At 41.8% G+C, this 24,624-nt stretch overlaps 1 protein-coding gene across 4 annotated transcripts in view; it reads right to left on the bottom strand.

The window, feature by feature from the left end:
• The window catches only part of FREM2 (FRAS1 related extracellular matrix 2), a 124,319-nt gene extending 101,214 nt beyond the window's left edge, over nt 1-23,105 (bottom strand). For all 4 annotated transcript variants that reach the window (XM_061457457.1, XM_061457458.1, XM_061457459.1 and 1 more), the window contains exons 1-2: nt 17,912-23,105; nt 12,454-12,543 (exon numbers count right to left, since the gene is read on the bottom strand). In XM_061457457.1, the coding sequence (XP_061313441.1) occupies nt 12,454-12,543; nt 17,912-23,072 (5,251 nt within the window). In that variant the 5' untranslated portion in view covers nt 23,073-23,105. The remainder of the gene's footprint in view (nt 1-12,453; nt 12,544-17,911) is intronic.
• Between the last annotated feature and the right edge of the window lie 1,519 nt (nt 23,106-24,624).

Here is a 24,624-nt window from a genome sequence, read left to right as displayed (position 1 = left end):
GGCTGAACCACTGCTGGTGAAAATTGTCCTGCTTATTTGAATCTAGCTCAGTTGTGACCTTTCTATGGATCTGAAGCAGTATATTTGAAAATAAGCACAAAGTATGTAGAAATTGTGCATCTTGACACACAGGACTCTTCTATGCTATAATACTTGTATATACAGTTGGCTATAATACCTGTATGACATATGACTAAATGATCTTATGCCTGCCTTTAAGTGGGGAAAAAATAAGAGCTATATGAGAATATATTGTCTGACTGATAGTTCCCAATGCCATGATTAAAATCTCTCAGTTTCAGGCTAACTCAGTCACTGCAGTCCACATAGCTTCAATGTAATGCCTAAGGTCTGTCTATTCCAACTTCTCTGAAGGGTAAAAGATTCAGTCCCTTCAGAATATGTTCAAAAGGATCAGGCACAGCTCTCTGTATTTTGCCTATGGTTTTTAATTGATGGCAAAACAGTGCCAAAAGCAAGGCTTTGCTCTATTTCGTTCCAACTTGCCACTGGTGTGCAAACAATAGGACTACAGGATCATAGGCTAACTCAATTTTTCCCAGTTCCTGCTAGGCCCTCTGTCCCTAGCAGATCTAGCAATCTGATAACCATCTGATTAGTTGTCAATGGTTCTTGATACAACCAAGCTATGATACAACCAAGGGGAAGGAAAAAAGTTTGATTGGATGGAGATGGAGGGCAGAGAACTGAAAACATAACTGGACAAACCCCATACAGGCATAAGCAGAAACTCCTAGGGTCCAGGATAAATAGGGAGTTAGGCTTTCACATACGCAAAAATTATGAAGGAATAGAAGAGGCTTTTCCACCGCTGGATAGAGCACAGAACTCACGAGTTGAGGAGCAGCCCAAAAGGACCTGGTTTCGGTGCAGTGGGACACGAAGCTTGATCTGTGCTCGATAGTGAAGTTATTCATTCCACACAAAATTACTCTGCTTCACTGAGAGGAATTCACCTCACATTTCCTATAGCCTAAAGGCTACAGCAGATGTGTAGGAATCTATTTAAGCTTCCTTGGGCAGCAGAGGAAATTGTTCACAAATATCAGCAGTGAATACAGCATGCAGTGACTTATGTAAGTAAAAGTGAGCTGGCAATCTCATGAAGTTTCATTTGTTTAGCATAATGCCCAAATCAGTCAACAAGCTAGAAAATGCCCACTTCACCAACTGACCTGTAAATCTTGCCAGGGCTGCCCCGCTTAGTACGTTTTATGCAATTTTAAGTACACATGAAAAGTGAAGGGCAAAACTGGACTAGAATTCAGAGCAATCACTCCTGTGCCACATCTAAATCTACTCATCCTCAAGGTGTCTCTCATTTTGTTACTGGTTATGGAAGGAACCTAAATTGATTATGGCTAAAAATCTAGCACTTTAGGGACCTCCACTTGATTAAGATGAATCCAGGACATAATCTCACTCAAAGGTCCCACCAGATAAATTCTGCAGTTTGGATCTTAAATGCATGACCTGTCCCTGATGAGAAAGCTGAGAGTGATGCTCTTGTGTATCTGCCAGAAAAAAAAAAAAAAAAAGAAAGAAAAGAAAAGGAAAAAACAACTTGGTAATTACTATTTTCCTATTCATTAGGCTCTCTGCCCAAAAGACTCAGTTGTTCCCTCAGGAAGGATGTATTTGAGCACACTGTACTACAAATTCTCTACTGTAATGATAAGTCATCTTAAAAGGGCATTACTGAGATTAAAGAGTGTAGACAGGGAATTAATTCAGCACAAAGCCCAGGAAGGTCTTAAAATACTACACGAAGTAGTGCAGTGGGTTTTAAACTGGTTACAGTGTCTCAGACTTTGAGCTCACAAGCTCTGCCTAAAGAGGAGGCATCAAAATAAGAAATCAAATACTTTGAGGGTCCTAAATTAAAAGCTTTTTAAGGTAAAATAGTTTTAGGGGCAGAGAATACTAGCATGCTTTTATTTATGAAAATCTTATCTTGCATGACCTGCTCTCCAACATCGTAGTACTAAGTGAAAAAAAATATGCTCACAGATTTCACTAACGCAGGATCAAACCACAAACCTCTAGGCACAAAAAGCCTCACTGGAGGCACTGGGCTTTGAATTAGGCTTCAAGTATTTCTTTAAAGGCATCCTTACAATTCCCTCTCTAATTATTGTGTTATACCCTAACTACAAAGCTTTAAAGAGGCAGCAAGGTGTGTGGTAACAGCATTCCTACAGCCTTGAAGAAAATGCACATTATAGAGCAGAGTGACAGAAGTGCTACACTGGTACTTCAGTTAAAAGTTACTGAGATTGAAATCCTGGCAAACATTCAGGGCAGCGCTGTATCAAACTGGCTCAATTAATGTTTTACTAATGACTTGAACTTAAACAAGCTAAAATCCTTCTTCAGAAAGGGAAAAAAAAAAAAAAAGATATATTCTGTCTTTTCAAAAAGCTTCCTAAGGGTCTACTGCTAAATGAAATTCTACTCTAAAACCAAAAACTAATTAGATAAATTTGCAAAAGATTAAATGAAAAAAACCCAGAGAAAACAAGCCACAACATTCTGACTTTAGAAATTCTCATGTTGGCCAAACACAAACAAAAATAAATACAAGTCAAATTAACTGATTAATTTAACAGGATTTTTACTCTTCTTGTATTATTCCTGGTTCTGAACTTCACAGACTTATATAATTGCTTAGGTTGGAAAAGACCTTTAAGATCATCAATTCCAACCCTTAACCTAGCACTGCCAAATCCACCACTAAGCTATGTCCCTAAGCACCACATCTACACATCTTTCAAATACCTCCAGGCATGGTGACTCCACCACTTCCCTGGGCAGCCTCTTCCAGTGCTTGACAACCCTTTTGGTGAAGAAATTTCTCCTAATAGCCAATCTAAATCCCTCCATGTGCAACTTGAGGCCATTTCCTCCTGTCCTATCACTTGCTACTTGGGAGAAGAGGCCGATGTCCACCTCCTTACAACCTCCTTTCAGGTAGTTGTAGAGATAAATAAAGCCTTTGTTGCCTGTCTCCTTTATTACCATTACTTTATTATCATCCATTTTATGATCACTACGTCCAAGTCCCAAGTCGGCCTCCAACCATCACATCATCCATAAGTCCTTCTCTGTTCACAAACAACAGATCCAGTGGGATGCCTTCCCTTGTCTCACTCTGCAACTGTATCAGGAAGTTATCTACCACACACTCCAGGAATCTCCTAGACTGTTCCCTCTCTGATGTATCTCCAGAAGACATCCACTAAGACGAAATCCCAAAGAAAACAAAGGGTGGAGATTGTGAGACTTCTCCCAGGTGCTTATAGAATATTTTGTCTGCCACTTCATTCTGGTTGGATGTTCTATAACAGACTCCCACCATGATATCTGCCTTGTTAGCCTTCTCTCTGATTCTTACCCATAAACACTCAATCTTTTCATCACCACCATCAAGCTCTAGACAATCAAAACACTCCCTAGCATACTGCAGTGCCAATTATAAAGAACAGGACATATAATATCAGGGAAAATTTGAACAGCATCCAAACACAATTTGGGCTTATGAAATAAAACAAATATCTTCATTTTTCCAGAAAGTATACAGAGGTTAATGGGGCAAGAGTGGTCCTTATATTCTAAGATTTAGCAAGGCAAACAGAATCTTACAATAGCAAGAATGTTGTAAATTAAGAAGCACAAATTGCAAAAATTTTATTACAATATATGCCATCATTATATTTCCTCCATTTCTAATTTAACTTTATTCCTAATATATTTCCATAGGTAAAGACTCACTAACTTTTCTTGTTAGAGTACTGGTTTTCACATATCTGTAGTTTGTTTCAGAAGTATTTATCCCTCTTGTATAAACAGTAGTCTAATTTTTAAAGAAATCTAGGAACTTCCCAGATATATTTTATACACTGATCAGATGATCCTTTATGGGAATTCTAGAGACTTTACAGTTAATTGGCAACTGAAGTGATAAATGTTAAACTCATCTTCAGGGCTCTTTAGAACCCCTCTGTGTAAACAGGTAGGGAAAACAAACCCTGCAACCAGGGTTCTTTGACAGCAGCCAGGGTCCCTTCTCTCGTTTCATTCTTCTCTAGCCCTCCTTAGTCTGTCCAAATCAAAAATATTTGCAACCAACAACCAATATAATTTCACACACTTATTATAGCTCACTTTAGGAATTAGTGTCATTCTGCAGGTTCTCATGTCACTGGCAATCAGTGTTACTCCTGAAAGATCTCAATACCTAGTGTGTCCTCTTAATCTCTTTATTTCTTGCATTTTGAGCTAATTTTACTACTCAGTCATGCCTCTTTTGCTGCTAGCGGCACCTGACTTTGTATCATAAGAATATGAAAGCTAAATTATGGATTATTTTTAAGTAAAAAAAGGGCTGCTAAGTACTTACTGGGCTATCTTAAGCATTATCTTCCTTGCCTCTCACCTGGTCAGGTCAAATAAAATCAATGACACTATTCAGCTTGGTAAAGCAAGCAGGATTCAGCTCCAGGTGCTGAGCTGGTGAATTTTGTTGTGAATACACTGTTCTGTAAAAGTTTGATTATTCAGCAAGTGATCTCAGCTTAAAAGTAGAAAAATATCTATGATGTTGGAGACATTTCCTTTCTATCAAACCAATACAGTAGTCAGGGTGTTTTTTCTGCATGGAAGACAAGACTATTGGCTCTGACTCTAAGAGAATTGGAATCAAAACCTCCCTGCCCTAACCCTGATCTAAACCATCGGCCTAAGTGTTACTCTGGAACATATTGCTCTTAACTGGCCTGTTCTAGCCATCTTACTCTGCGGAACATGAAAAGTATTAGCAGAAAAGGAGAAATATACAGGAAAGAAGGGAGGAGGAACCCACACAAAAAATGAGACAGGATTTGTTGATAACAGTACTTAGCTGGAAAGTGGAACATTGCACTCCAGGCTATATTCCAAAGAGTAATTAAGAACTTGCATACATGGACAGCAAACAGAAAATTAATACAAAACTAACTAGAATATAAGTGAGGGAACAATGAAGGAGGGTTCAAATGAAGGAAGGAATTACATCCAAGACTTTCACATTTGGACAAAGTACCCTAACTTCTATATAAAAGGCAATTAGATCCTTTCCTGATCCCTAGTACCTAAATCCACCCTCTTCAATTATGCTGTTTTGCTTTTGTTAAAAAAAATGAATTCAGGAGCAGAGAAAAGCTTTACTTTCGGGACCATTAAAATCACCATTACACCCAAATGATTTAGAAGAAACAAAAATTCTCTTGCCAAATTAAACAACTACTTTTTTTCCTCTCCAGAAACCATTTTGTTTTATCTAGATAAAGCTGACCTTTTCTATGGACATATTTAGAGGATAAGGTGATATGCAAGTTAGAAATGGAAAATTCAATAATTTCCAGTAGCCAGTCTAAAATGCTAGTACAAAGAAACAAATAGAACTGGTACAAAAGACACTGAAAGTCTTTCCACTGAGATTAGTATGGCTTGTACTAGACTTTCTATAGGTCCCCTATAATCACCTCTTGCTCCTGTATACATTAACAGACATTAACTTTGCTGTGACCTTGCAGCCACATACAACAATGTCTGTTTTATTTACAGAAAGGTTTATTTTGAAAGGCTTTTTTTTTGTTCAGTTTGCTTGGGGGATTTTATAAACTGTAGTGTCAAACTACTATTTAAATCCCCTGACAATACTTACAGTAAGAAGTTTGACATATGAAAAATTGTTTGGGCACCAATCTAGAGTACATCAAAACAGCAGCAACAAGCCTGGCAACAAACCAGAATCCAATGCAGTACTTGGCAAATGATGGCAAAAGTACCGTCAACATGTGATGCCCTCATTTTTAAGCCAAAGATAAATGTAGCTGATGTTTCTTGCCAAGACTAGTGTGCCCAAATACCATATGTGAGGTCAAACAAGGATGCGGCAAATAATTCCCAATGATATTTTAGCAGTCTGCTTCTTTAAGAACCATCACATATCAAGTCCAAAATGTCTGTTCCTACACTATTATTACAGCTCACCAGGAAAATACATCAGTGTTATGGCTTTGAAAAGCAGCACTGACAACTGTTATCATTTAATGATTATACTCAGGAGTGTAATATTGTTCTCTCAGAAATGAATAAATGGTGAAATTCATAAAAATATATATTTTTTTTTAGTAAAATGAAGGATGACAGATGAAATAATTATATTTCACAAACTTACTCGAAGTTTTCTCTAAGCAGTAGAACAGTGCCTCTTTAACATAATCTATTGCAAAAAAAAAAATATTTGGGAAAAGTCTATGATGTTTCCCAGAAATTAGGTTTAAAGGCTAACATCAGGGAATTGTTTTTCAAAGATTCTTGCTTCAGTGGGGATTTAACCAAATGTTAGTGCAGGAAAATGCAGGCATTTAGGGATCTGTAATGAAAAATTTAAATGAGATTTAGCTAATGATGTAAATCACCAGTTTCAGTGAGACTTGGCTTTGCAACACTTTGGCTTTAACTCAGAAAAGCTGCCCAAATAACCTGGGGAAAAAAAAAACAAAATCCTGTTTCTTTCCTTCCCTAGTGATCCTCACATTCCTAAACCAGGCATGAGAATCTGTCATTACTTCCCCTTTGAAAGCATTCTACCCTTGAGGCACTATACTGCAAGATACCACTTAGCAGTCCTAAAGAAGCAGTTTGGAGGACTCCAGTTAAGCACTGGAGCAGAGAAGGCAGTTAGGTAAGGGAGGGACAGATTATGGTTCAAATTTAGGTTGAACAGGAAATATGTTTCCTTATTACACAATTTTTTTATTATTTTGGGGGTTTTTAAGTCTTATCTCATTTTTCTCCTCGAAACTGGAAAATTTAGTAAAACTGACTCCAATGCAAAACACTATAAATATGGGGCCAGCCTCTTGTAATAGAAAAATACTGAAACACATACCAAATTTGTTCCATGGGTGCTGCAACCCTGGTTGACAGTTTCCCAAGCTTCAGAAGACAGACAGGGGAGAAGGAAGAATAAGCAAGGCAGACTACTGGGATAAGAGTATTAGCCAAGCAACAAGTAAGTCAAAAGCAAGGTTGTATTTTAAAAATATCTGGGGGCAGATCACTATTTAGAAGAGATAAACATTCCTTCACTGACTTTACACAATCTGAACTCGAACATTTCAGAGTTATCCCTAACACCTGAATACAACCATTTTTCTTGTGTGAAGAAAAATGAAAATAGAACAATCCTTTGCACAGAAGCTCTTCTTTTTTTAACTGGTATTCAGCACACTGCTCTAGTACCTCCTACCCCAGTCCCACTACCCGTTGCTGGGCAAAGGAATATACTGGACTCTGATATTGACTCTGGAGGTATGGGGTTTGCGCTGGGGTTTCATGTTAGTGCTGGCTTTTGGGTGTGTTTGTTTTACTCTATATAATCAGCAGAATCTGGCCAAAAATTTGCCTTAAACCAGTTCAACCAGTTTCACGTTATTTGAAGCAGCACAATTCATGAGAAAATACCTCCTACAGACCGGACAAATGTGCATTTGGATGCATATTATTATTCAATTATTAGGACTTACTACAGTGACATTAAAAAAAATCTTAGCCAAGCAAAGCATAAAGTGAAGGTAAATGACGGACTTCAGTTTTAACTGCATTTTCAGTGCTAGTTTCTCATGTAAGCAGTAAAAATGCCTCAAAAAAACCACAAGGGATGAAGCATGAAATTGTAGCATGCAGTTTTCTGAAGCAGGCACAAGAGCTTAACACACTGGAGCTGATTTCTGTGTCAACTTTCATTCCACACAGATTAATGCTATTTTGCATAGCTGAAGCACCGACTCTATGCATATATTTGGCAGTGCCATACATATCCAGTTTCCTCAAGCTTTCTGTAATACAAGGTGGCCACACACATTGCAGCTTCTCATTAAGTTTATCAGATTTAAGTTATTCTGTGAGCCTTTCACTAATTAAAAGGCCAAATCATTTTCAGCTGGATTTTTTCTTCAGTCTAGTGAGTTTCTCAATAATATACAAATTTACATATCATAAATATACACAGGAGTTCAACTATCAGCCTGGATTTCCTTGGGTTTTTTTTTACTTTGCCACTGGGGAAAAAAAAAAAAATCCCATTTTCCCTGCCTTCTGATAGTATTGGTTCCTTTACTGACCACTGCATTAAGAAGTTAGCAATATAAACATCAGGATTCACCAGCATCACATGCTTGCACTTGCTAAGCATGTTTTTTTTCTTCACCTTGTTAATGGAATGTGGAGTCCACTTCTGAGGAAAGAGATTCTATTGATGTGATTTTGCAAACTTTCTGAAAAAGAAAATCCCACACTTTCTTCAAGGTTTTGCTAAAATGGACTCATAACACTTTTTCAGTATCAACAGATCTCCACAGGATTATTTTAAGATCAAAAATCAAAACATAAAGAAAGCAGATTGTTAATATGAAGTTTCAAATAGTTAATTTCAAAAAGTTAATAGTTTCTTTCAAAACATTACACAGCTAACTCAGCAGCATCAAGTATTCTATAGTGTCTTCTTGTTCTAAGAATGACAAAAATGCAAGAGCTCGCCCAACTTTATAGTGAGTCATCTTGAGGCAAAATCCCTTAACATGAGGAATAAAAAACATTTCTACCTTTAAAAATTATTTGTGTGATAAACAGCTTAATTGTGTTCACTTTATTTCACCTTTTAATTACTCTTATGAAATATGACATTCAAAGCCAGAAAAGTACTACAGCCATACATATGCTGATCCTGAAAGTAAGGCTCTCTCAGAGTTTAAAACCTCAACCAGTATATCTGGTGAAATCTCCAATTTTGGTTTGAATACAGCAGGCATATGCTTTCACTTGTTAATTACAGTTCTAAGTGCTTTCTTTTATTCTTAAATGGCCTTCCTTTCTCTTTGTATTGAGCCCATTTCTATTCTCTTTAATTATAATCAGCAAGTTACCATAAGGCAGCTGTAATCCCTGAGCTATTCTCCATTTGTCTAGACTGCAGTCTTCTCCCTTGGCCAGTAAGTAAACAAGTTTGTCCCAGTACCATATTCGATGCTTTCCCAGCTCATGATTTGGTTGGTTGGTACACAGCATGGCACACTCACTCCCATGGTGAGAAACCAAGCAGGCAAGGGGCCAAGAGCTGGCAGAGCACTGACTTGCTTCTTTTCATGTTACCCACCTCGTAGGCTGTTGCCCTAACTTGCTTACCATAAATGCTATCTACATATAAGAAAATAAACAGAATTCTAGATCCACAACAAAATACACACCATGCAGTTTGATGACTCTTTGAGCTTGATCTTCAGGCAATTGCCTGAGATAACAGACTTGGGCCCCAATTAGACTATCATCATATATCATATATATTATATATTCTAGAAGCCTTCCAATATCTGAAGGCGGCCTACAAGGGTGCTGGAGAAGGACTCTTAATCAGGGACTGTAGTGATAGGACAAGGGGTAATGGGCTTAAACTAAAACAGAAGTTTATGTTAGATATGAGGAAGAAGTTTTTTACTGTGAGGGTGGTGAGGCACTGGAACAGCTTGCCCAAAGACATGGTAAATGCTCCATCCCTGGCAGTGTTCAAGGCCAGGTTGGACAGAGCCTTAGGTGACATGGTCTGGGGCAAGGCGTCCAAGCCTATGGCATGGGGGTTGGAACTAGATGATCATAGGGTCCTTTCCAACCCAAATCATCCTATGATTCTGTGATTCCACAGAAGAGGCCTACAAGAGTGGCAGTATAATGAGTATCCGAAGATGGAGATAAAGCCATGCTCTTCTTCTCCTATTTGCAGTTCATAGGCAATGAACAAATATTCCAAAAACAAAAAAAAGTATTTTGCAGGCAACACTAGAGGTATAGGGCAAAATCAACATTCTAATTCATGTTATTTGAAGACAGCAGGGACTGGTGTTGCATTTGCCCCTCTCTAAGGCATGAGAAGACTGGAAGATATAAAATAAGTGGGTACTTTGGGTTGGTTTGTTTTTTTTTCTTTGTTTGTTTTTTACTGGTTGGAAATAACTTCAGCTGAATAATATGAACACATATTCATTAATGGAATCACATTCTGAAACCCCTCTTAATTTTGATTTCAACAGGATCACTTATGGATTATGGAACAATTCTTCAGCTTAAGTGCCCACTTATCTCATTTACAGCATTAGGCACTGCGTGGTAAGCCATTACAAACTTGTAACTACTGCAAAGTTCCCAATACACAAGACAGAGGTCTGAAGAGTGCCATTCTACTGTGGATGTTGGTAGTCTATGCTGCATCTTTCTGTCAGATCTTGCGTGCAATCTCCTATTATGATCAGACTTAAAACCACAAAAACAATAGTCCTGATACCACTGAAATTCTGCCCAAATACACCTGAGCTGAAAAACACTAGCTTTGATTTCTTTCTGAAGAGGGTGGAAATATAGCTAGATTATATTGCTGGATTTTTCACCCATTGCTAAAGACAATGCTAGGAAATTTGAGCTCATATTAATGTTTTGATCATAATTTCATCCCTTTAAATGCAGTTTTACCACCTTCAGTCAAGCAGAAAATCAGAAATACTCTGTAATGCAATACAGCTCATTTTTCACAGTGTCAACAGTTAGCCTCAGGAAAGCAAAGACCATCTAGCTAAGTAGTCTGCAAAATGATAACATTGCAAGTTCCAAAGGCTCTAAAAAAATCAGCAAGCACCTTGTTATTGCAAAGGTTCTTTGCATTACAAAAAACAGCATGCTGTTACAATGGACAGGCTGTTACAACTCTGCCAAGCAGAAGCAGATGTGGCAGGTAAGCTTTCCAATGAAAGACAAATTTCTTGGTATGAAGTCAGAATATATTAAGTGCAATTTGCTCTACATACACATTTGCCACTAGAAAGTGTTCAAATAGCATGGAGAGAAGTCTCACAAATATTGGGTTCTCAAGGAACAACTCAATTTTAAGAACTGACGTTAATCAGTTCACAAAGAACAAACTTTCTTCAGCTTCTATTATTCCCATCACATGAAACCTTGAAACATCAAGACTGAGTATTTGTTCACCTACTAGAAGAACAACAGAAAATCATGAATGTCACCATTTCGTGACACCTGCCATGAGAAAATTATGTTATTACTAAGAAAACATAGCACCTTGTGATCCATTACCTTTACTTAGCTTTAAATTTCTCTAACCTATATCTTGGTTAAAATAAAACATTTAAGGAAAGTAAGTCAAGTGTTACAAACTGTTATCTCACTACTTCTCTAATGAAACAAAGATTTGCAAAGACATTCTCAGGAGTCCCTAGAAGAACTCTCTCTTCTGCTCTTGTCCAAAAAAATTATAAGGAGAACATGCTTTAATATCCCACTCCCAGCAACGGTAGATGGTGACAAAACTATTCAATCTGTGACAGACAGGACAAATCCCTGTTCACTGATCATAATACTGTTGATTAGGTGTGCTTCTTATGAAACACTAACAGAAGCTCAGCACACAAGCCGACAATAAACTAACTTGAAACATTTTTTCTAAGAAGTTTATTATTAAATCAACTAATAAAACTAATTTCCAATTACTCAGACAGCTATATATCACATATTAAAAAAGGTATTAAAATAACATAATATTGCCACCTGTTACCACACAGAGGAATATCTACACTCAGGAATATCCACATTAAGTACAGACTTTGGATGGAAAAAATAGGCCTGTTAATGTGGGGTTTTAGCTCCTTAAACTGTTCTTTTCTGTTGTTCTTTAAAAACAACAACAATAAAAACCCCTACATATATTTTTCCTTAAGTGAGTATATGCCAGTATTTTCAATTTGGTTTTATTCTTTCCTTGTTCATACTCCACAATCCTACAAAATAACAGTAGGAGAATTCTCATAAGTCACCTGACAAAGATCTTTGACAAACCATTAAAGATCCTGTTAAGTAGGTAGAGTCTAAACTTGACTTCTATGAAATATGTACATTAGACAAAGCATTCACATGAATAGCCTCTTACCTGGAACCTTTAAAGGTGTAGGCACCTATACATGCAAATCAAAGTTTAGGAAGTATCTCAAGATAAAAGGCTTATGAGAAATTACGCGTCAAGAGCCTGGACAAGGAATACAAAAGTAAAAATACAGAGATCCCAGGTATCTGTGTGAGCTTCTAGAATGTCACTTTCTCACTAGAATAGGCTGAGTGTTTTTTCATTAGATGCAATTACCATTTTATCAACAGGCCTCTGTAATCACCAGAAATTCTTCAAAATATAAGAAATTCATAACAAAAATAACATTCCAGGATGTAACATGGACTTTCCTCAATTAAATTCAATGTTTTTAAACTCCCAAAGTATACTTAAGTTCCTTCTCTTTCAAGAGCAGCAAAAGCACAGATCTTATAGGTACTCACCTCCGTCTTCAACCATGAAATGAAAAATGTCACTGGTGGCATTGTCACCCCCTCGTAAAACATAGCATATCTTCATGTCATCAATATCAGCTAGAAAGCGTGAGGAAAAAAACAGATTTTATTTTAAATGTTGAAGGCATGAAACTGTTTTTAGTTTAAAAAAAAAACCAAACATGTATTAAATTGTTTATCTTCAACAGAGAGAAGTCAAGATTTCCAGCAGAGCTCAGGAATTTCAGTATTAACAGTGTTGAAGTTTTACGGATACCATTTGTTCTTCCTCCCTTTACTTCCCCCTCCCCAGTGCCCTCTTTCATGATGTATTTACAAAAGCAACTGAAAGGAAGTGTAAAAACGTGGGCTCAACAGTCAGATCTATGTCATAATTTAGTGATGTATTTTCGTAAATAGAGGTGTACGTCCTCTAAGATACTGATCCTGTCATTCTTCATCCCGAGTAGTACTGTAGAGACCACATAAAACCTGTGGCTGAAACAGGAGCAAACCCCAGGCTATTTTCTATGTGAAGTTCTACCCTTCATTCAAGAGGCAAGACAAATTAGTTCACACTCATACCACCCTACTTCCCCACCCCCAAACTAGATTACTTCTGGCATGTTTTCTACCCCTAGGATAGGATATCTTTACACATTCTGCAGAAGAGAGCTCTCAGTGTCTTTAGTCCCCCACAAAAATGCCCTCTCCACCAGACCATCCCTCCTATCAGCATGTTTTCAAAGGATATGACATATAATCTATATGAACTGCCATAAATAGTGCTCAGACACAGTGATTGGCTGATTTAGGAATTCAAATAGATGCAATGTAAGTAGACAGATAAGACTTCAGTAAGAAGCAATTCAATGCACAATTCTGAATAATCAGTTGCATAAAAAAGTATGTAAAAGGTAAAAAAGTATTTCTTAATATTGTGCTTTCTGGTTTCCTTGAACAGTGATAAGAAACATGTAATACATAAAAAATACTTTTTGACATTTTCTTTGAAAGACTGCTGTCGGAAAAAATCCATGTCTGATAGTTTTTTAAAGAAAAAGTGCTATAAATTAATAGCATTAAAGTGGAACTCAAGTACCATCCAAGTTCTCCTCTCATGTTAGGGCATATGCATTAGTAAAAAGAAGCTAAAAGCACTTTTGTCAGAGCTCCTCAAAATCTTGAGTTCCAAAAGCAGCCAGACATCTTCCAGGGCAAACAAGTTAAGAGCATTATCAGCAAATACATGTCCCTGAAGAATCTCTTCCATAAATGTTTCAGTTAAAGATCAAAAATTCACAGGGCTATAAAGAGGATGCCAACAAATACCTCTTCATGTCAGCGGAGCAAATAAATCTTTCATCCTGCAAACATACAAGTGCTCAGCTCTGCCGATGAGGGCAGCCTTCTCAAAATCTATGGTTCCAATACATATAAAGATATATTGGCTCAACGCTCTTGAGCCAGTGTTTGGCAGACCAGGACCACCACATCAGAAAAAGCCACTTGACATCCAAACACCTAAATTTTGTCAAAAGAATTTCAAAGGAATGACCTATTTTCTGTTCACTAAGAACACGTTCACAGTCACTTGAGCAATTCTACACTTTCCTTCCACGGTTGATTCGGGTTATACAAGTTATATTAGAGCTTGCCTAGTTGTAAGCACAATTCATTGCTGTATAACTACAGTGCCTGCTAAATATTGATATGATACTGAAATTTTCCAGCATAATTTTGAAATCCATCCAACATAATTCCTATCAAAAAAATAATTTTATCTCCGCTGGATCAAGGCACTGATTTCCTGTTTGAAAAACCTGCAAAACTGATGTGGTTATTAAAGGTTACACATATTCTTTAAGAAACAAATGCACTTTGCAACATAATTCACTCATCTCCCTGAAAACAACTGCCTGAAAAACAAGAAAAAAAGTATTATCAAGGTGAATGCTGAATAAAATCACTGTTTGCAAAGTTTTGCATATTTGGCTGAAGCAGCCATTTAGATATTTTTGGCCTCAGGAGTCTACATGAGTGCTGAGACATTGACCAAGCTGTATTATTGCCAAGGCAGAGGCTTACTCTCCACTATTTCTTCCCGGCTCCTCAGCACACCTGCACAACTCTGGGATGTGACCTGGCCCTTACTCACAAACTTACCCACATGGGACCTGGGAGTCACAAAACAGTGCTCAGCAGTCCGTCACACTTTATACATTCAAAACATCATACAAACATCAGCTATCTGTTATATACCACTAAATTTTTCAAATGTGAAAGACTTGCCAGTTCCTTAGCAGACTCTCTTCACTTTTAAACAAATTATCTAATCTTAATGGATATCTGCTATGAGGAAATTCCAGCCCTGACTTGCAGAGACAACTGCAGTACAATTATGCATAGAATATCCTTTGTATGTTTGCTTTGTTCTAGGACAGCATTAGACAAGAAATTACCATGTGGCAAGCATTTTTCTTTAAGCTTTCTCTGCATTTACTATTACTAACTACAAAGCACAAAGAAATAATTAACACTGCTGCTTTCAGATGTAACATGAAATGACAGATAGGAATTGAATAATCTCAGGAACTGCTTAACATATTTTAAGAGTATTTTATTTTGTTACTGTCATTTGCCTGCCTCTTTCTCATTCAGATTATTTCAACAATTAAATAAAAATAAATAAAAAGCACCAACTATTTGAAGTATTTGGGGACCTTTTATCAAGAAGTTAATCCTTCCACACTCTAATACCCCCTTTGACCAATCCCAATTAACTCTAGGAGTCTCAGAAGCAAAAGATTTTCTACTGTACTTGTGGCATAAGTATTTAATGCATGCTAATTAGGAAGACCCAGACTGATTGTTCCTGAACAAACTACACAAAAAATCGCATGGACATACTACATTCTGCACAACCACATTTTGACTGGAGGCTTTTAGCTCATCTTGCAAATCTAGGATGACTTCCTTCCTAGCACTTGATAATGTTTTGTGGACAGATACTGAAAAGCAATCTCAAGCATGAAGCAGAAAGCTGTTTACTACACAATCACTCTGCCCACTCTTTCCACTACGGCAAATCTGAAAAACCAGACTGCTCAAGCTGCTTGCACACAATGGATCTTATTTCATCAATGTTAACCTAACTCAAAGTGTCCCTGCCCATGGCAGGGGGGTTGGAACTAGATGATCTTAAGGTCCTTTCCAACCCTGACTGTTCTATGATTCTATGATTCGGCTGCCTGTTCGTACAACCACAAGCCCAAACCCAGGGAATGTGAGATGGAAAAGTATTAGGATGGACTTCCCCAGCTATTGAGTAGCTTTCAGAATTCACCTGCATGTGACCCTTAACAGCTTCATCCAACTCCAAAGTTGCCAAGTTTTGAGTAGGGGCTGGATCAAACAACTTTCAGAGGTCTCTTCCAACATAAATTGGAGGACTGTAACAATGTTTATGAAACTAGAGCTGTTCAGCATTTTGTAAGAGGTTGCCCCACGTGGCAGGATGAAACCCCTAAAAACTTGGGAGATCAAAACAAAAAAAAGCAAGTGTGTAACAGCAAGTCCTAATATAGGTGCATCCCAAAATCAATACTATTAATCATGACTGACTACAAAATCTGATTTATATGCAATGGTTGTAAGCGGATGAGTATCATTAAGGATATTACAAAAAAGGGTCTTGTTCACTTCTGCCTTAAATGTTAGTTAATTATTTGTCTTAGTATAGCATAAGCATTCAGGAAGTTGAAGACAGATTTCACAGAAATAACACAGATGCTCGGGAGGTATTTGCTTATAGAGACCAAAGGACAAAATTACTGAAGAAATGTGTACTTCTTAAAAACACTCTTCAGTTCAGCATTAATTAGAGCGCTTGTGCCAGTACTGTCAGAGGACCTGTGAAGCTGTATCACTTTATAGAGATCCTCACTAGCTTTCAAACCATTCCTTTCCTAAGGGTTGCAAGCTTCTCATCCAGCTCAGGCATACCCAGAATATTAAGACACCCTGTGTGGAGACCAGTGAGCCTGACACATAGTCAGACTGCCAACTGAAAGCCTCAGTGGTGCCACATGGCAAAAAAGAGAATGGAACATGTACCTCTACTGAGAGACCCCCTTTCAAAAAAAAAAAAAAAAAAAAAATAGGAATATCACTGTGCTATGCAGTGGTCTGCTTTCAAGGACCATCCACTCAATAATAATAATTCTACATCCTCCAATGTAAGAGAAAACCCACTGAAAAAGTGATAATCTGCTTATTTGCTCGCTCCCATTCTCTTCTGTTTTTCACATATTCTGACAACACTCTTAATACTACCTGCAGTTCCCTACTGAAGCCTTACACTTAAGGAACCTTGGTGGTTCCCAAAGTTTAGACATTGTTTGGTCCCTTCTCATCCTCTTCATAGCATTAATGCTGCAAAACTTACAGCAGTCCAGCCATTCAGAAGTTCATCATGCCTGTTCGCAAGGTTTGGTGTATCTGACAAGGACATCACTACAGCCAAGACTGTAACATGGAATACATACTGGTATGGGCTCTGTGAAAAAATACAGTCAACTACAAGTATTCATCTCCAGCCTTACCACCTACACAGGCCAGCCTGTCTGGGCACCTTTAGTTTTGAGTCCTCATACTGTTCTGCTGTTTGCTCTCTCCACAGCTGCAGAAGCCTCCAAGAAACCTTATTTCACTGTTAATCAACCTGCTATTAACTTGTTGCAAAGTAACATGGAAAATTCTCTGGAGAATAGCTAATGTTCTCTTTTCAATTAGAGTTACATTATATCTTTGTGTTGAGGCTTTATTTTAGAACATACAGCACATGTTGTTTTCATCCTACTTATACCACTCAGTATTTTAGTTCCATATACAAAGGAGCACTGATATAAATTTAAAACATTTACATTACCTTTTAATTTACCACAAACACTTTGTGGTTAAGATTTGTGTAATTAAGTCAACAAATGCACTTGTAATACATTATTTCCCCATGTTTGGGAAGTGATTTTGCTTTTACAGTTAACTGCATTCAGACTGTATAGCAACTGATATCCTCGCTGTGGTATGACCGTTAGTTAATAATAACTTGGCCAGTCCCATCGCATTCCCTAAATAAAACTGTTTAAACAAGGCACACAGACTCTAAAGATCTGAAACCACATGCAGCCCAATTCTGTTATCCAAAATTCTATCGATAAAAAGTCTAAACCACAGTTCTTTGGGCTGTAAGCTTTCCTAAACAAAGATGCTCCTTATTTGATGTTTATCCAGCAGACACTCTTTCCTGTTTAAAGCTGTCACAGGTACAATAACTAATAAACAGAACTGAAAAATAATGCAGCCATTATAAATAAGCTCACTATTGAAAAGTTTTTCCCATCAATTATTAGAGTTTAGCATGAAAACATTTCCAGCAATCTATAGAAAGCATGGAGTATTGTAATACCTTGGGTGAACTGGCTGATGCTATGGTTGCCTTTCCCCAGATGGATCAGGAAGCCATGGCGTGGACCCTCTGTGATTCTGATCTTAAGAGTAACATGTAAACTGTCCCTGTCTTCCACTTTGAGCACTTTGTTGGTAATCAGAAACCCGATGTGACCTGTGGCCAGAGCACGGAGAGTCTGAGCACCCTTATTTATTACAATTTGAGGTACACTGTTGTCCACAGCCATTATTCGAATCTTCATAGTCTGAGGTTTCCTTGTTTCAAACACAGTGTTGGGGAAGACATAGAAATCAGTATGAGTGCTGTCTGTAACAGTGAAAGAGAAGCTATCCTCAACTGATTCTGTGCCATCATGTTTGTAGCTGATTAGATTTTCGTTTAGATCTTGCTTAGTGAAGCTGGTGACGGGTTTGGAGTTATTGAACACGATCTGACCGTGAACTGGTATTTGAGTGATGATAAATTTTAGCAATGCATCAGGTGTATCTCTGTCTTCTGCAGTCAGTTCAAATGGGGTTATCAGTTTGCATTCATTTTCACTCACCACCAGGTCGTTGATTGTGACGACAGGTTTCTTATTGTCCACATCGCTGATAGAAATCCTGAAAGTACGAAATACAGGGTTATAGCCATCAGTCACCTCAAACTCAAAGCTGTCCATTTTCACCTCATCTTCTGAAGTGTGAATGTAATAGACTTTATTGCCTGCTAATAAGAGTTGAGTAAAAGTTGAGATAGGTACCCCAGGCTGATCTGTGCATTCAAGATGACCACGAACAGGTGCTCTGGTAATAGTGAAAACTAAGTTCTCATCTGGACTATTCAGGTCACTGGTGCTAAGCAAATCAGTAGTTAGGGTTACCTTCCCTCCTTCTTTCAAAGAAACCCCTTTGCTGACTACATCTGGGAAGACAATATCAATGCTACCTATCGTGACATAAAAGTAGCGGTCAATGAGTGGATTTATTCCATCTGTCACATCAAACTTGATAAGATCACGAACTCCTCCTTGGCCAAAATGCATATATTGAATTAAGTTTCTATCCACTTCATCTTGGGTGAAATTCATCCCCAGGGTGATATTCTCAACTCCACCTGAAGGCTTGATTTTCTGCAGGAGGCCTTGTCCTGGCCCATATCTTATAATGTATGTCAAGGTTTTGTCTTCAGAATCCAGGTCAGTAGCCTTCAATATTCTGTTATGAATAGTTCTAGTTTCTCCTATTTCAATCTCCAAACCATCATTGATGGCCATTCTGGGTGTCTCATCATCTACAGGAATAATCATGATGAGTACTGTTTTCCTAATGGTATATTTACCATCTGTGAGTGTCACCTCAAAACTGTCCTCCTTTGTCTCAGAGTCATCATGTTCATAGAGTATGTTGGAGCTCTCTGTTATCTGATCCAAACTGAAGCTCTCCACTAGGACAGTTCTATTCACCAGCTGGTTCACAATGTGGCCATGCCTAGGAAGCCTGACGACTGCAAACATTAATTCATCAGCAGGGATGTCTGCATCAGCTGCATTGAGAATAGGAGTATCAACAACCAGGCTCATGCCTTCCATCACAACAAACTCTCGCACAAATATTTCAGGCTCTTCATCATTGACTGGCATAATAACAATGGGGAAAAAACGCTTTGCAGAAAAGTTAATGCCATCAGAACAGCGGAAAGCAAATCTGTCTTCAACAGGCTCAACACCCTTATGTATACTTTGGACATAAAAAATATGTCCTTGACGGAGGTCTTTCAAGGTAAAAGCACTTATAGCTACACCTGCTCTGGATTTTTCAGATCCTGGGGCTGGAGATATGTTCTCTACGTACCCAGATGCAGGCTGAGCAACAATGGTGCAAAGTATATCATCATTAGGAGTATCCACATCTTCAGCCCTGAGGTGAGCAGGAGTAATGACCCGTTTGTCACCTTCTGTTACCATGAGCTGCTCTCCTACAAAAACCTCTGGGGCTTGAGTGTCAACAGGAAGAATGGTCACCAAGACCGAAACTCCTTGAACAACATTGCCCCTGACGTTCCACTTCTCAGACAGGTCAGACAAGGTAAGATTGAAGGTATCTACTTTGGGCAGAAGGCCTATTTCACCACCAGTGTGAGCATATACCACAACACCATCCAGCAGATCCCTCTGGGAAAATCTCTCTGCAGGTACTCCTTGGACCAGGATGTTTCCATGTTGAGGAGGATCCTCTACAATGAAAGTCAGCATTAGGTCATCTGTATCCTCATCTGTGCCCTGAATGACATTAGCAGTGATTTCTGCAGCACCATTCTCCAGCACATCCAGGTAGGAACCAAGAGTGCCTGGGGGCAACCGTAGTGTAGGAACCTCATCATCAACTGGGTGCACGTTCATTTTCAGTGTGATGGGCACAAAATGAACCCCATCACTCACATCAAGCCTACAGGTATCACTGTTGGTCTCAGCTCCACCGTGCACATACACCACCCTCCCTTGTCTGATATCATCCAGGCCAAAGACACCTCCTGGAATCAAACTGTATCCAGAAAGTTGCAACTGGCCATAACGGGGCGCCTGGGTCAGGATAAATCTGAGATGGGTAAGTTCAGTGTCCGTGTCACTGGCATTCAGCTCAGTTGGACTAAGGACATGGCTGCCTCCCTCAGGCAAAGTGAAGCCAGTATTAATGATTTCAGGAGGCTGGTTATCCACAGGTTGCAGATAGATGGTGAAAGTCCCTTCAGCTGCATTGCCAGCTGCATCTTGCACTTGATACTGAAACTGAATCAAATGAGGAGCCACCCCCAGTTCTTCCTGTGGGGGACGGTATGAGATCTTGTGATGATTGATCTGGGCTTGGGTAAAGTGGGTAACTTCCACAGAGTGATCCTCAGTCAGCACTAGGGCTCCAAGGCGGGCTCCATATCCATCTGGCGGATGGTTAGTGTCAGTGTCAGTGGGGGGCTGAGTTACTGTGTAGCGGAGTTCACGATCCCCTGAATCCTGATCTGTGTAACACAAGTGCTTCCTCCGCAGGGGGGTCACCTGCTGCTCTGCAACTATTAAGTGCAGGCTGCTGCTGCTATGCAGTTCAGGGGCTAATCTGTCTATGGGTTGAACCCGGATCACAAAAGTCTGTGGTCCAGAGCGGTTGGGTGGGTCATTGTCATCCTGAACTCTAAATATGAACTGGTCCAATACAACCCCAGGGCCAGGGCTGTGAGGCCCCAAGTGGTGGTAATAGAGACGCCCTTCAGTAATGTCCTGCTGCAGCCACTCTCTCACTGTCTTTTCATAGATTATAGAGCTCCCCCCTAAACCTGGCACCCTCCTCCAAGAAAATCCTTCATCTTCTTCCTCCTCTTCCCAGCCAGGAGGTGGTTGTGCTTGACGGAGGAGAAGCTGCCCTGCAGTGGGGCCAGACTCCACTGTGAAGAGCAGGATGGCATCCTGAGAGTCAATGTCAGTGGCACTAAGAGCACGGGCGGTGATGGGCATTGTTTCACCCTCAGCCATGGCCAGCCCTGTGTTAGCATTGAGTAGGGGTGGCTGGTCATCAGTGGGCACCAGGGTAATAGGGAAAAGGAACTCAACACGATGGCGAGATCCACCATCCTCCAGCCGCAGCACCAAGTTGTCATTGAGTGGAGACTCACTGCCGTCATGCTGGTAAATGACCTGGCCTGCTGCCAGCTCAGCCACTGTGAAGTGCTTACGAGGGGCTGCAGGTGCTGCAGTGTCCTCCAGGAGAGTGAGGTGGCCATGCTTCAGCCCTGCCACCACACTCACCTGCACCTGCTCAAGGTCATCCTCATCACTGATCACCAAATTGGGGTTTGGACCAGGGCCTGAAAGAGGCCGTGACTGCCCCTCATAGAGCACAAGGCCAGTGTTGCGGGTCACCACAGGTGCCAGGGTGTTCATGGGCTTCACCACAATCACAAAGGTGAAGGGCTCTGAGGCAGCACCCTCTGGGTCCAATACCTCCAGCTCAAGCTCAAAGAGCCGTTCCTGATCTGAGTCCTCCATGGGGGGCTGGTAGGCAATGCGTAGCTCCCTCACATCTCTCTGACTGAAAGAAAAAACTGGCAGGCTCCTGTCATCTGTGCTGACCATGTGGCCCTGGCCAGGGCCAAAGGGAGAGGTGATGTTGAAGATCAACAGGTCTGGTGGTGACTCAGCATCCTCAGCTGCCAGCATGTCAGGTGTGAGTGCAGTGAGGACAAACTGGTCAACCTCCATCATGAGCATGGCAAAGAAGCTGGGTCTGGGGGCCACATTCTCAGTCCCGGCCTGGATCCGCACCAGCACCTGGAAGTACTCACGCTTCAGCAGTGCCCCACCACCTGCCGCCTCCCGCAGCTCTGCCACCAGCGGCACCAGGTCACGGTTGGGAGAGCCGCCAGCTGCCGTGTGGAGGTAACGCAGCCCCAGGCGCAGGAACTCCTCGCAGTCCCACATCGAGGCGGGAACGGGGCCGCCCGCCGCCGGTTCCTCACCCGCGGCGGCCGCCTCCGGCGGAACCTCCGCCTGGGGGTAGTTGAGGATCTCTCCGTAGCGGGGCAGCCCGGCCAGCGGCGGCAGCAGGCCCACCCGGCAGCGCTGCCGGCCCGGCTCGAAGGCGAACTCCAGGCTGCGGGCGTCCAGCGGGTTGCTGGTGCCCCGCAGGCGCTCCACGATGAGGGGCAGGTTGCGGGTGACGATCTCCAGCTGGGTGAAGAGCACCTCCACCTCCAGCACCAGGGGCAGCACCAGGGCGCGGCTCGGCGAGTCGTAGCGCAACTGCAGGCGGACGCGGTCCCGCGGAGGGCTGCGGCCGCCCAGGTGGGAGTACTGTACCTCACGGGCCCCGAAGTCGCAGGGGAAGCGCCGGGGTCTCAGCCGGCCCGGGCGCTGCCACAGCGGGTCCTCGTCCAGCACGGTGAGGTGGCACCGGTCACCTGGCTGCACCTGCAGCACCAGGTCCCGCGTGGGGTCCAGCCAGGCAGAACGGCCCAGGGGCACCCGCAGCCCGCGGTTGGCCACCACGACGGGGTCCGCCTCCGGCGCCCAGGGCAAGGCGACTGCGGCACTGCCTGGCGGCGGCTCCGACAACCCGACCCAGACGCAGATGGTCAGCAGCAGCAAGCCGGCCAGCAGCCGCCGCAGCGCGGCGGGGAGAGCCTGCATCATTGCTGTGGGCACAGCGAACCGCTGGGAGCTCCCAAAGGTGCCGAGTCGCAGCCCCGCTCCCGCCACCGGCGCGGCCAGTCCACAGGTACTCCCGTCACGCACACGCGGCCCTCTGAGTAGAGCGCGCTCCGCTCCGGAGGGGAGCTCCGCGAGCTGCGAAGACCCGCCCTGCGCCTACAAGCTGCCAGTAGGCAGCCTCGGGGGGCGAGCCCGCCAGACGCGATTGGACAGAACTGCTTGCCAATCTTGCAAGCTACAGCGAGACAGCCTCTTCGTCTCTAGCGTGGCCCTCAGCAGGTTGCTGAGGAGAGGGTGGTAGGGGGACCGGGGGAGAGCTCTGGGTGTGCGGGAGTGGGGAGAACGGGGAAGCGGGAGGCGCGATCGCTTTGCCGGCAGCCACCGCGGGCGCCGTGCCTTGAGGAGGGCGGTACTGCTTGCCCACAGCGGAGAAGCACACCTCTGCCGAAAGCGGGAGCGCTCTGCCGCCCCCCTGCCCCCCTCCCCTCCCCCCCCCCCCCCCTGCACCGAAGCTCCCCGCTGTCGCTTTAAACCTTGGCGCCCTGGGGCAGAACTAGAGTGGCTCGGGCTCCCTTTCCCTTCAGGGGACAGGAGCACGGGGCGGTGGCAGCGGGTTGACGCACCCGGTCCCCTTCAGTTAGAGCGGGGTTGTCCGACAGCCGAGGCGGGTTACCGGGGAGGGAGGAAAGTGCCTGAGGGCAACCGGGGGCGGTCACGCAATGAGAAGGGGCTGACGCCGGATCGGCGGGCTGCTTCCGGGTGACGGGGAGAGACCCGGCTGCCGGCACCTCCTGTCTTTGAGCCAGAAAGAAAGGGGATAAATAGCTCCGGGGCAAAACACCCTAGTTAGTACCCAGCTCTATTCCTCTAACGTGAGTAGTCGCAGCAGTGAGTGAATAAAAGCCTCACAGCGTGTCTGCCACCTTCTCTCTGCAGTTAAAAGCGTACTAACAGCTTAAGTTTCCGGGAGTTAATTGCCTTTTAGAGTTCCTAATGGCAGGCTCTGACTTTTTATTCGTCTTCTCTCACAACTGCTAATATTCTTTCTTGTTAGAATCATAGAATAATTAGGGTTGGAAAGGACCTTAAGATCATCTAGTCCCAACCCCCCTGCCATGGGCAGGGACACCCCAACTTTCTCAGCCTGTCTTCATATGGGAGGTGCTTCAGTCCCCTGGTCATCCTTGTGGACTTGTTCCAACAGTTCTATGTCCTGTTTTTTTTTTATTAATTATTTTTATTTATTTATTTTATTTTTTTTTTAGTTATTTTATAATTATAACATCCTTTATGTATAACATCCAACATGTTATAATTTATAACAAGGATGTTATGTGGGACAGTGTCAAACGCTTTGCACAAGTCCAGGTAGATGACATCAACTGCTCTACCCCTATCCATCAGTTCTGTAGCCCCATCATAGAAGGCCACCAAATTGGTCAGGCAGGATTGCCCCTTAGTGAAGCCATGCTGGCTGTCACCAAGCACCTTGTTGTTTTTCATGTGCCTTAGCATGCCTTCCAGGAGAATCTGC

The sequence above is a fragment of the Pezoporus flaviventris genome, unplaced genomic scaffold, assembly GCF_033815535.1.
Source record: "Pezoporus flaviventris isolate CSIRO_AGI_PZ_B2104156 unplaced genomic scaffold, CSIRO_AGI_Pfla_v1 ptg000025l, whole genome shotgun sequence".
NCBI lineage: Eukaryota > Metazoa > Chordata > Aves > Psittaciformes > Psittacidae > Pezoporus > Pezoporus flaviventris.
This window is presented reverse-complemented; position numbering and strand designations above follow the sequence as displayed.